Genomic DNA, 13973 nt, shown 5'->3' with positions numbered 1-13973 from the left:
TCCAAACCAACACCAAGACTGAACCCTAAGGTAAACTATGGACTTCGGGTGATTATAATTTGTTAATGTAGGTTTATTCTTGGTAACAAATGTACCACTGTGGTGAGTGGTAGACAAAAGCTATGCATGTAAGGGTAAAGGTATAAATGGGAATTCTCTGTACCTTTCTCTCAATATTCTTGTAAACCTAAAACTGCTCAAAAAAAATAATAAAGTCTTAAAATGTATTGATGCTAACAAGAATTATCATTTATGATAGTATAAAAAAATCTAGGAATAAATAAATACCTAGGAGTAAATACAACACATGTGCAAAAGCCTTTAAAATTATAAAACTTACTGAAAGTCTTTTAAACTATAATCCTTGTTGAAAGGCATTAAAGAAGACCAAGAGAACCACACCATATGCATGAACAAGAAGATTTTATATAAAAATGGACGTTCTCTCCAAAGTGAACTATAGATTCCAAAACAATTCCAATAAAAATCCTAACAAAATTTGGAACATGACAGGTTGATTATAAAATTTAGATAAAACAACAAAATACCCACAAGACAACATAAAAACCAGATATAATAAAGGGCCCAGAAAAAAACAAACACTCATCACTACAAACATGGACACAGGTAAATCAGACTGAAATATGAAAGGTAAAATTATAAAACTTGTAGACGGTAATACAGGAGAATACTTTTAAGAGCTTCCCTGGTGGCTTAGACGGTAAAGAATCCGCCTGCAATGCAGGTGACCTGGGTTTCATCCCTCGGTAGGGAAGATCCCCCGGAGAAGAGAGTGGCAACCCACTCCAGTATTCTTGCCTGGAGAATCCCATGGATGGAGGAGCCTAGAGAGCTACAATGCACGGGGTCACAAAGAGTCAGACACGACCGAGCAACTCACACACGACATGACACATGACAGGGGAGGGAAGGACATCTTAAACAAGAGACAAAAAGGCTGTAAGTGGTCAGATAAACGATCAGATTGACTAATCTGATTTCATTAAAATTATGAATGTCATCAAAAGGCATCTTAAAAAGTGAAACCACAAGCCACAAACCAGGATGCATATAACCAACAAATTAGCACCCACATTATATAAAGACCTCAAAGAATCAACCAACCGAAAAGGACAACCAACACAGTAGAAAAATGAACAGAAGGCTTAAACAGGCAAATTTTAGGCAATAAATGACTGACAAATTCATGAACAGAGACGTAATCTCGTTTTTATTTAGGAAAATACAGTTTAAAACCACAATGAGATTCTATTTCACACTCGCCAGATTGGAAACAATTGACAGTCTGTCAAAACCCAGGGTCAAAACCAAGTTTAGACTAGGATGTGGAGAACCCAAAATACACACTGCCTGTGGGAGTACAATCAGTACAACTACTTTTGAAAATAATTTGTTATTATAGTGTTGAACATTCACATGCCCATGACCCAGCAATCTCATACTTAGCTATCTACCCCAGAAAATTCTTGCCTATACACTGGCAGACAAGGACAAACATGTTTTGTTGCCTGAAGAGCAAAACCTGGAGACAAATCTCCTGGTCATCACTAGTAGGATGGGTAAGTAAACAGCTGTACTCTCAGAATAGAACACTACATAGCAGTGGAAATAAAAGACTTACAGCCACGGGAGAAAAACAGAGGTAACACTCACTAACACGAACCTACGGATGAGTGGAAGTCACAAATGAACACATGTGTTACAATTCAACTTATGCTCAGTTTAAAGCAAATCTGACAATATATTATTTGAGATTACAAACATATATGGCAAAATGATAAAGAAAAGCAAGGAAATAGTAAATCAAAACTCAGGATACTTGTTACCTCTTGATGAGGGAGGGAAGGGAATGGGAGCAGGGCAGGGTACACAAGCGACTTCAAAGGTAACGGTAATATTTCTTTTATTCTGGATGGTGGCTACACAAGTGTTCATACCTTTATAAGTTATGGAAGTGCTTTTGTATATTTTTAATATTTAATTAAAGACAACTGAAAAAAATGAATTTGCTGGCCCAACAGTTTTTCCAATCATAGAGACAATGAGAATATTTTACAAACAACCAGGAAATGTCTCCAAGGAATAAAAGAAATCTTTCCTTATTAAATACTCACCTGTGGCACATAAAAAGCAGTTCTTTTTCTTTTTTCCTGCCTTGCAGACATTGACAATACTCAGCAGGCGTTCGTCATTCGGAGTAAAAATGTCTCTTTGTAATGCATGCTTGATTGCTGTCATCTTTACTCAGCTGAAAAATTCAGAGTATAGATAGTACACTTGTCAAAATCATCCTTCTTATATTGTTCCATTTAGGATTAGGCAAAGACCTTATTTATGGTTAATAAGCATGGGGGAGTAATTTCATACATTTGTACACTAACATCATAAAGACAAGACACTGTGTTTGGAAAAGAAATTAGAGAACCAGTATTATCACTCTAAGATCTTTGGAAGTGCTCACCAAATATTAAATATATTTTAAAAAGATTTAAGAAAAATTAAAAGGCCCATTCCCAATATTTAAATATAAATTTCCTATATAAATAACTTTTACAACTCAACAACAAAAAAACAAATAACCCAATTAAAAACTGAGCAAAGGGTTTGGGAGACATCTCTCCAAGAAGACATATGAATGGTTAAAAATGACATGGAAAGATGCTCAACATCATTAGCCATTAGGGAATCATAAATTAAAACAATGAGATACCTACCAATTTACACCTGCTAAGATGGCTAAAATTAGAAAGGCAAGTGTTGGTAAGGGAACTCTCATATACTCCTGATGATTGTAAAATACTGCAGCTGCTCTGGAAAATAATTTGGTGGTTCCTCAAACAGTTAAATGTGAATTTACCACATGACCCAGTAATTCCACTCCTAGGTATACACTCAAGAGAACTGAAAATGTCTGTCCACACAAAAACATGCCCATAAACATCCACTGCAGCATTATTCACAATAGCCAAAAGTGGAAACATCTCAAATGTCCTGGGAAACAGCAAAATGAAATACATCCATATAGTGGCATATTATTTGGCCATAAAAAGGAGCAAAGTACTGATACATACTACCGACACACAGATGAATCCTAAAGACATTATGTTAAGTGAAAGAAATCAGTTGCAAAGGGCCACATATTTCATGATTCCATTTATATGAAATGTCCAGAGTAGACAAATCCACACAGACAGACTGATTTCTGGTTGCCAGGGGTGGGTGGCAAGCAGGCATAAGGAGTGACTGCTAATGTGTAAGGGGCTTCTTTTGGGGATAATGAATATGTCCTTCAATCAGACAGTATTGATGGATGCATAACACTGTGAATATACTGAAAACCACTGAATTATATATTCAAAAAGGGTGAATTTTATGGTATATTAATTATATCTTTAAAAAGCTGTTGTTAGAAAACAGTTTTCCACTCGTCTTCCTTTTCTCATCTAATTCAGTGTCTTTTTTCAAATATCAATCTAAATATTTTTAATTTTATTTGTTAAATGTACTGAATACATATTTGTGTGTATGTATGTGTGTATTACTATTTCCAATGCAGGTGTATAGTATTTAATACATGTGAGCTGGCTTAGGAAATTAACTTCTAACACTGTTTCTGTGGGAAAATGAAGGAATTATGAGTTTTAAATAAGTGACTTTAAATGTATTTTTATAATACAATGACTCTTTTGAAAACTCCTCTATTTTACTCAATCTGTAACATTTCTATCTCTGCTCCAACTCAAAAAAACTGCTTTTCTCAGAAAAACCACATCTTCCCACTTCCATCCCTATTCCCCCTCATCTCAGCCTCCAGTCTTCTGATCTCCCCTTTCATCCTGTTCTCTTAGACCATCTGGCCTCTCCAACCTTAATTTCCTTCCCAGTCTAGCCTGGAGGCAGTGTTTATTTCCATACACCCACACCATTCCTTTCAATGATCTTGCTCCATTTGTAGGCCAGTTCACCCTGCTCATCAACCTCCATAAACTGTCTTTTTTCTCTCCTTCTCCTGGGCTACCATCTAGCACTTAAGAAGGTCTCATATCCATGCCCACTGTACTCATTACAACTTTTAAATCCAACCAATGCTAAACTTTCAACGCTGCTCAGCAATTCCTTAACACTTCCTTTGATGATCTCTCCTCCTATTCCATCAGTGTTGCAAATCCTTCTTTTTCTCCTTCAACCCCCAACTCTGTCAGTCTACTCCCTCTCTGCAGATGACTTCACCATCTACCCTGGAGAGAATATAAAACCATGAAGAGCAAGTTTCCCCAACTGCTTTCTTCTCCATCTTTCTACATTCCATTTTAACCTCCATTGCACCCATTATAAAATGTCTACGTTACTATCTCTTCACATGTTCTAGATCCTACACATATGCTAAAAGCTCAACTCTATCCTTTGCCAAAGCCACCAGTTTGCTTTTCTATCTCCAGGCTCTTGTTCATGCAATTTCATTTTTCTCAAATTCTTTTCTCCCTGGGAAATTCCAATTCATTCTGCTAAAATATGACCTCTTTTGTGAAATAGTCACACACGCCAAAAAAAAAAAAAAATCCCTTTCCTACTTCTCTAACATTTCCCCTCTAGTCTGCTAACACAGCACTTACAAACCATATTGTCCAGTTAGTTGTATACTTTTCCCCATCAAGAACATTTCCTCGCAGGCAAGGCCTGTGTCTTATTCATCCTTATATTCCCAGAACTTGGCAAAGACATAGCAGACAGTTAATAAATTCACCAAAATAAAGGCACAAAATAACCTGACAGCTAAAGCATTTTGCTAATTTTCCTTCATCTACACATCATTTACCCACTCCAGTACTCTTGCCTGGACCCCATGGACGGCGGAGCCCAGTAGGCTACAGTCCATGGGGTCCCAAAGAGTCAGACACGACTGAGCAACTTCACTTCACTTCACACATAATTTATCCTTTCTGGTCCTACTGGCAAGGTACAATCCAGGTTCACACCAACTACATCTGTTTAACACCATGGCATCTGGTTACCTCTTTGCAAGCTTCCATAACCCCAAAACACTCGGCAAATAATATTAAAACATACCTTTCATCATAATATGCCCTTGCTCAACCCTTTCCTAATACTCCCAAAGACAAAACTTTCACTCCAAGCCCTCTGATCATTCCAGCCTTTAAATCTTTGCTTAGGAGATTTTCTATGCAGAGGGTATCATCTACCCAAATCCTAACTACATTCCATAATTTACATGAACTTGATTCAATACAGACAATCCTAAAGGAAATCAGTCCTGAATGTTCAGTGGAAGGGCTGATGCTAAGCTGAAACTCCAACACTTTGGCCATCTGATGCAAAGAACTCCTTGAAAAAGACCTGATGCTGAGAAAGGTTGAAGGGAGAAGTGGATGACAGAGGATGAGATGGTTGGATGGCATCACTGACTTGATGGAGATAAGTCTGAGCAAGCTCTGGGAGTTGGTGATGGACAGGGAATCCTTGCATGCTGCAGTCCATGGCGGTCACAGAGCTGAACAGGACTGAGCGAATAAACTGAACTGATTCAATACAGACCTTAATGCAAATTGATCTCTCCTCTCAACTGCTATACCACTTACTGCATTTGTTAAACATCTAGCACTTACTGTCCAACTGGTTCATAGTCACAAATTCCTGGATCTCAAGATCCAGGGGCAGGGGGATGGCTGGGGGAGGAGGTGTTTTAACAGTTTCATGTTCTTTCTTAGTAGGTACTAAACAAATACCTCTTGAGGAAATCTCAGCTGAATTATAAAAACTGGTTAAATGAATGAATGACTATTAGTGGTTAGCATCTATCACCCAGCCCCTCTTTGGTCAAAAGCAAGGACTGACAGTATGGTAAATGGTAAAAACAAGAGAGGAACTAGGCACAGTTGATGAAGGAGTTAGGCAGAATGAAAAGCACTACACATTCAGCAAACACTGATGTCTACTAAGTGTCAGGCAAAATTCTAGGTTACATTGGTGAATATGACAGACATATCCACGAAGACAGGAAGATTCTTGCCTTCCACGGCATCTACCTTATAAAGATGGCGTGAGTAACTCTCCAGTGTTTATAGTACTTTTTTGCTTAAGTCAGTGAATAAATCATTGGACGTTCTTTAGAACTATTTCCCAGGTATAAGAACCCATGTCTGACCACGTTCCAGAGGCAGTCGGCCACAATACTCTATCTCAGTCCTTGTTTCCTTAAATGCAGCCGGATCACTACAGGATGTGACAGATAACTTGTAACTAGCAGTGTCACGTGAGTGAGTGTATGTGGGCAGTACCGTGTCTGCTATCCAGACACCTTAGTACATGGAGCCCTGAAGAGAACACGCCACTGCATGGCAAAAGGGAAAGGCACTTAGGAGACTTAGAAGAAAATGAAGACAAAGAAGGGGAAGGTACTGCCACGCCCTCCTCTCCTGGTCCAAGCCAAAGAACAAACTGTTGAAGACCGTTTCTTACGATGAAATCTGATTTTCATGGGCGGAACCGGAAAAGGATGTCTGGGCTGCCCTCCCAGCCCCTAGGATAACAAGGGGTAAACGGGATCCTCCCACCGGCCTCTCCGCCTTAGCCAGAAAGGCTGGGAAGAGAAGGGGGCCTTGACGGCGGAGGAAGCAGTACCCAGCCCCCGGCGCTGAGCCAGCAGCGGGACTGAGGAGCCGCCTCAGACCTTGGCGTCCACCCCTCCTCCGTTCATTTGTCCGCCGCCGCCAGGACCGCCCGGCAGCCGCGGCCGAAGGCTTACCGCAAGGCCGGACCGAGCCCGGCTGTGCCGAGGCGGGTCCTCCAAGACGGAGACCGGACAGGACTGGGGCGGCCACCGTTACTAGGATGAACCCCCCAGTTAAGCAGTGAACTGGAAGCAGCCGTCCGGCCACCACTTCCCATATCCGGGCACGTGACACACCTCCCCGCCGGAAGTCGGTTGGGCTGAGACGGAAGCAGTCGCGGCTGTGGGCTTTGGCGAGGGGGTGTGGTCAGGTCTCCCCGGAGGGGCGTGTCTATGACAGGCCGGGGCGGGCCTTGTCGCTGGAGAATGACTCCCGACCTGGGGGATTTGGCGTGCGTATTCCTTTCTCTAGAAGACTTATTTATTAAGCTATTTTCAACAGTTCACTTAAGAAAAGATCTGATCAAATGTTTTCTTTATTGCACGCGTAAAGTTCAGTTAAATCTAGATCAGTTCAGCCGCTCAGTCGTGTCCCTGTGGACTTTGCGACCCCATGGACTGCTGCTCACCAGGCTTCCCTGTCCATCACCAACTCCTATAAGCTTGCTCAAATGCATGTCCTTCGAGTCGGTGATGCCATCCAACCATCTCATCCTCTGTCATCCCCTTCTTCTCCTGCCTTCAATCTCTCCCAGCAACAGGGTCTTTTCCAGTGAGTCAGTTCCTCGCATCAGGTGCCAAAGTACTGGAGTTTCAGCTTCAACATCAGTCCTTCCACTGAACATTCAGGACTGGTTTCCTTTAGGTGCGATCTCCTTGCAGTCCAAGGGACTCTCAAGAGTCTTCTCCAACACCACAGTTCAAAAGCATCAATTCCTCAGCACTCAGCTTTCTTTATAGTCCAACTCTCACATCCATACATGACCACTGGAAAAACCATAGCCTTGATGAGAGGGATCTTTGTTGACAAAGTAATGTCTCTGCTTTTTAATATGCTGTCTAGGCTGGTCATAACTTTCCTTCCAAGGAGTAAGTGTCTTTTAATTTCATGGCTGCAGTCACCATCTGCAGTGATTTTGGAGCCCAGAAAAATAAAGTCAGCCACTGTTTCCACTGTTTCCCCATCTATGTGCCATCAAGTGATGGGACTGGATGCCATGATCTTAGTTTTCTGAATGTTGAGCTTTAAGCCAGCTTTTTTCATTCTTCTCTTTCACTTTCATCAAGAGGCTCTTTAGTTCTTCACTTTCTGCTTTAAGGGTGGTGTCATCTGCATATCTGAGGTTATTGATATTTCTCCTGACAATCTTGATTCCAGCTTGTGCTTCATCTAGCCTGGCATTTTGCATGATCTACTCTGCATATAAGTTAAATAAGCAGGGTGATAATATACAGACTTGACACATTCCTTTCCCAATTTGGAACCAGTCTGTTGTTCTATGTCCGGTTCTAACTGTTGCTTCTTGACCTGTATACAGGTTTTCAGGAGTCAGGTAACATGGTTTGATATTCCCATCTCTCGAAGAATTTTCCAGTTTGCTGGGATCCACACAGTCAAAGGCTTTGGTGTAGTCAATAAAGCAGAAGTAGATGTTTTCCTCAAATTCTCTTGCTTTAAATCTAAATCTATATACTTGCAGATTATAGCATGGAGAGTTTAAATGAGTTAAATCAGAATGGGGGAGGGGGCAGGACGTATCTTGCTGGGGCCAAGATACCAGCACTTTTTTCTTCTTCTTTCTCTCTTAATTTTTTTAGGCCCCACAGTATGCAGGATCTTCCTTCTCCAATCCGGGAAGGAACCTGTACCCCCTGGAGTGGAAGCATGGAGTCTTAACCACTGGACCACCAGGGAAGTCCCCACCAGCGTATTTAATATCTTTCAGGAAGAGTCTCATATGCTGTAGAGATCCACTGATGTAGTGATGTTGACATTTTAAAATTGGTGTGTAGAGCAGCTTCTTGAGGATCATCTGGAAGTTCTTTAGAAAATGCAGCTCTCAGGCTTACTTCGGATCTACTGAATGGTAATCTGTGTCTTAACAGGATGACACCTATGCAGGTGTAAGTTTAGGAAGCACAGATAATGCCAATGTTGTTGGTTGCAAGGCAAGTGATTTATTCAGTTCATGTTCCTAGCACTTGTTTTATGCCAGGTACTCTGATGGAGGTGTGGGGGTGATTTGATATGACTCTTACCCTGAAGAGGTTCATGGTATGGTAGGGCCAAATAAGATATACATATAAATACACATAAAATAAATGACCAAGGAGAGATACAGGCCAGATACGTGTTGGTATTTCAAAGGAGTGATTTCTTTACTTCAGCTCAGTACCATCCTTTGCAAGGGTTCTGCAGGAACCCTTTGGTGCAAGCATTTGTTTATTTGAGAAACAGAGACACCTAAGTGCCAGGGATTGGAGATACAAAGTCGGGGATCCCACTGAGAAGGGGGCCTGTCTCTCCCACTGTCATGGGAGAGACAGAATTAAATAGATGGATAAATTACAGTCTAGTGTGGTAAACCAAACAATAAAAGTAGAAAAAAAAGATGAAACACCATGGAAATGCAAAAGAGTGTGTAACTCACTCTTTAAAGATGGGTTCACTGAGAAAGAGACAAAATGAGATATGCAAAGTATCTTTCAGTGTGAATCTGAAGATATAATTTGGTGGAAAAGTCTGCAGAAATAGTAGGGACCTGTTTGCTACTGAGATCAATATACTCTGGTCAATACTACTTGAAATACTTTTCAGTTTCATTGAATGACTTCCCTTTTAAGAGCAGGATCTCATCTTTAAAAAGGCCTCTTGGGTCCTTCCTGTTCAGGCCCAGAACACTTACTCTGTGATCACTCTTTATGTGATAATTGCACGTGCTATTTTGTCCTATTATTATTATTATTTTAACTTGTATGTTTACAGCTCTCTTCAGAGTTGGGAAGTGAATTGCCATTTCTCACTTCCTCTCCTGGAGTCCTCTCAGAGTGGAGGCACAGTATTTTATCTGGGGTTTTGATCCCAGGCAACAAGAGTGAGAGATGAGGGAGGGGAAGTAAAACAAGGGAGAGAGGCGGTGTAAGGATGTTTGTTCAGTTGGTCACCACCATGTCTGTCTGGAAAAGTCATGAGGTGAGTCTCAAAACTGTCCACTGAAACCAAGAGTGGGAGAAGCATTTATCTGTCAGCTCCGGTCTACCTTTGATCAAACATGAAGGCCCCTAGCCGTTAAGTACTCCACACTTCCCAAATGCACAGTTGTGAAGGTCAGGCTGACTCCCGCAGCAGAGAAGTCCTGAGACAGGAAGGAGGAGGAGATGCGCTGCCATGGTGTACTTGCCCACAGTTCATCGGACTGTTTAGAGCAGGTTGCTTCAGCAGTGGTTGGAATGAGAGGTTGAAGGATGTGATACGGTGACAGAAGATACACAGATGGTGTCCATTTCAGTCCAGTCCTTGTACCATTCATATCTGCTTGGCCGTTTGTTAAGTTCGGTCCTTTACAGTCCCCTTCAAGGTAAGGGATACCTGCAACCTCTGCCAAGACTTAATATAAGAGAGTTGGTGGAATAAGCCTCAGTCCTTGCTGCTTCGCTGATGCCAAGACTGTACTTGTTCTCATGGGCTCCCCGCTCTACTCCCCATCCTTACCTCCCTTCACCCTTAGCCAGCACATCACCTGATGTGAGGCAAGCGGAACCTTCAGCCGTTGTTTCCCTCCCTCTTATTGGGCCATGATTGTGTGATTGCCTGTTCAACTTATCCCAAGATAAAGTGAAGTCACTCAGTCGTGTCCGACTCTTTGCGACTCCATGGACTGTAGCCTACTAGGCTCCTCCCTCCATGGGATTCTCCGGGCAAGCATACTGGAGTGGGTTGCCATTTCCTTCTCCAGGGGATCTTCCTGACTCAGGGATTGAACCCGGGTCTCCTGCACTGCAGGCAGACGCTTTAACCTCTGAGCCACCAGGGAAGCCCTTTGCTTCTGTTGAACTCTTTGGATTCCAGACTTACCCTCCCTACTGCTATTGTATAGCAACAATCCCAGATCCTTTGCTAGTCATAGTCGATTACTCCCACCAGCAGTCACTCCTCCGTTGCTGGCTGGACTACTATCATGAGAAACTCAAAGCAACCAAATGATAGGGAGTTTCAAGTTCAGTGAAGCCTCCTCCACCCAGCCCCTCGTGCTTGTGTTGGTGTTCAATTGCTAAGTCGTGTCCAACTGTTTTGTGACTCTTTTGCAAACTCTAGCCCACCAGGCTCCTCTGTCCGTGGGATTTCCCTGGCAAGAATACTAGAATGAGTCGCTGTTTCCTTCTCCAGGGGATCTTACTGACCCAGGGATCAAACCCACGTCTCCTGCATTGGCAGGAGAATTCTTAACCACTGAGCCACCAGGGAAGCCCCCACCCAGCCCCTGGAGAGCTAATTAATATAATCCAGCAAAGCCTGGATTTGAGAGGCAGGAAACACAAATTCTGTGAGTCACTGGGAGTGATGATAAAATGGGCCAATCCTGCTCCCATTCCAGGCTTTCCAGAGCCATGTCTTTAGCTATATCTTTATTGGTTAATTGGAAGCATTTACCACATCAGAAGCTGGCTGCTTCTGAGTGATGAGGGATATGACCATATCAGTGGAGTCTATGGTCATGTGTGTATTGTCACTTTTTGTTATGGCTGTAAAATATATTCCTCGGTTAGGGTAGCAATCAGGAGTGCTATAATTCTGGTGATTGTGAAAGTTGGCAGAGTCACTTCAGGCAAGAAAGACAAACCTAGGAGTCTCTGAATGTTTGTACATCAGGCCACTTCTCTCTAAAAACGTGCGATGAAGCATACCGCCCTGAGGTCTGCCAACTGGCAAGATTTTCCTTCACCTTTGTTCTTTAAAGCCATCCCTGAGTGGGGCTTTGCACAGCCACAGTTCAGTTTTTCCTACACACCAACACATCTGTGAACCACACTTAAACTTTTCATTTTGAGATGGGGAGTTGTAGGGAGCCCCAGGAGGGCAGAGGAGTGCGTTGAAGAAGAGGCGCCAGTGCTATGGAAGTTCCATGGAAGTCTGAGTCACCCTTTCATGTAATTGACTTGTGTCTTCTGGACCTGTTCAGGCTCAGTCCTACACTGTTTATATTCTTCAACGAATTGCGGCTGTACTCATGCACTTACGACTTCGTGGATCAGATAACATCCAGCTCATGATAGACAGCACTAGTGTTCCCAGTGGGGAATAGTTTTCTGGCTCACGCATGGCCTTTCAAAATACTCAGGTTCTGTGCTGCAGCTCTCTTACTGGGAGCTTTCCAGAAATTTCACACAGGGCTCTTATCCATCACAGATCCCTCAAGTACCATTAGATCTGCAGGAACAAATAGTCGGAGCATTAGGCAACGTGCATCATGGCCCTTCTGGGCAACATAGCCAGCTGATAGGTACTTTAGTTTTACAATAAGTTTGTTTCAACATCCTTACTTCTGGGAAACATATTCTGGTGGCTCTTTTGTCTCACATAATAAATTCATTCTAACACTCCTGCTCCCCTGAGTCTTCTGATTCCTTTCTCAATACTCATTCAGAGTTGTTCTAACATCTCATTTAGCACAGGCCATCAGCATAGCCAAGCTTTAAGGAGGCATGAAGGGATTGTATTAGGACTGACTCCAGGCATCCTTGTCAAACTTTAAATCCAGAATCACAAGTAAATGGCCCCATGTCATAAATTCTTTCCTGCTGCTGCTGCTGCTGCTGCTAAGTCACTTCAGTCGTGTCTGACTCTCTGTGACCCCATAGATGGCAGCCCACCAGGTTCTGCCATCCCTGGGATTCTCCAGGCAACAACACTGGAGTGGGTTGCCATTTTCTTCTCCAATGCATAAAAGTGAAAAGTGAAAGTGAAGTCCCTCAGTCGTGTCTGACTCTGAGCGACCCCATGGACTGCAGCCCACCAGGCTCCTCCGTTCATGGGATTTTCCAGGCAAGAGTACTGGAGTGGGGTGCCATTGCCTTCTCCGAAATTCCCTCCTACCTAGCCTTAAAACTTGATTCCTGTGTTTTAACACTCTAAATATTTACTCTTGCATATAATCCCCTGGTTTCTATTGGTTATATTAGACAGTTTTGCAGGTCTTTATCTATAGCTCAGTGATTCTCATGGGGTGATTTTGATGCCCAAGGGACATTTGGTACTGTCTGGAAACATTTTTGATTGTCATTACTGAGAGAGTTCTACTAACATCTAATGAGTAGAGGCCAGGGATGCTGCTAAACATCTACAATACACAGGACAGCCTCCACAACAAAGAATTATCCAGCCCCAAATGTCACTAGTACCGAGATTGAATAATTGTGGTCTGATTCTCCCTGGAGCAGGGATTGTAATCCCCATGTAGGTTGTGCTGAGATCTGACACTGGTTACAGGCTTGAAGCAGTGGCAGTTGGGAGGATATTGGGGAAAATAAGGTCATATATAAGGCACTTGCCTCAGATATACTCTTTGCGGTATTTCCTGACAAGGAGCGGCTGCTTTCCTTTATCAAAAGAAAGGAGACTGTTGACAGAGATGATGACAAAAAAATCTGAGATTTTAAGATTATAAGACATCGGCACACAAATATTGCCATTCTAGATCTCAAGACCTCATTGTTTTCCTACTAGGGCTGTAGTTTTGACATGGGTGATATTTCAAGGCTGTGCATTTAGACTGCTTTGCAGCTCTGCCACCCTTAGGATTATATACTGAAGCTTGTTTTTAGCACAGTCTGCTTGCTGGTTACTGTGCCCTAGAGGCTTCTGGCTTTCACAATGGGCCATGATTTGATTATTGTTAGCCCTATCATTCGGAGAAGGCAATGGCAACCCACTCCAGTACTCTTGCCTGGAAAATCCTATGGGCAGAGGAGCCTGGTGGGCTGCAGTCCATGGGGTCGCGAAGAGTTGGACACGACTGAGCGACTTCACTTTCACTTTCCACTTTCATGCATTGGAGAAGGAAATGGCAACCCACTCCAGTGTTCTTGCCTGGAGAATCCCAGGGATGGGGGAGCCAGGTGGGCTGCCATCTATGGGGTCGCACAGAGTCAGACATGACTGAAGTGACTTAGCAGCAGCAGCCCTATCATTGTTAGCCCATAGATGATATCATTGCTTCCACAATGCCCAAGTATCATAGCCACCGGTAATTCAATGCTTCATTTTCTGTCTGCTCTTCATTCTAATCTACTATAGTAAAGTCTTGGTAATTAGCTTTGCTACTAC

At 42.7% G+C, this 13973-nt stretch overlaps 1 protein-coding gene across 7 annotated transcripts in view; it reads right to left on the bottom strand.

Annotated features, from left to right (window-relative positions):
• EXOC1 (exocyst complex component 1) overlaps positions 1-6960 on the bottom strand; it is a 52910-nt gene extending 45950 nt beyond the window's left edge. For all 7 annotated transcript variants that reach the window (XM_020892159.2, XM_020892162.2, XM_020892163.2 and 4 more), the window contains exons 1-2: positions 6785-6960; positions 2136-2269 (exon numbers count right to left, since the gene is read on the bottom strand). In XM_020892159.2, coding sequence (XP_020747818.2) covers positions 2136-2259 — 124 coding nt within the window. In that variant the 5' untranslated portion in view covers positions 2260-2269; positions 6785-6960. The remainder of the gene's footprint in view (positions 1-2135; positions 2270-6784) is intronic.
• Between the last annotated feature and the right edge of the window lie 7013 nt (positions 6961-13973).

Source organism: Odocoileus virginianus, chromosome 29 (genome assembly GCF_023699985.2).
Source record: "Odocoileus virginianus isolate 20LAN1187 ecotype Illinois chromosome 29, Ovbor_1.2, whole genome shotgun sequence".
NCBI lineage: Eukaryota > Metazoa > Chordata > Mammalia > Artiodactyla > Cervidae > Odocoileus > Odocoileus virginianus.
Note: the sequence above shows the minus strand (reverse complement) of the source record. Positions and strands in the feature narration are given on the sequence as shown.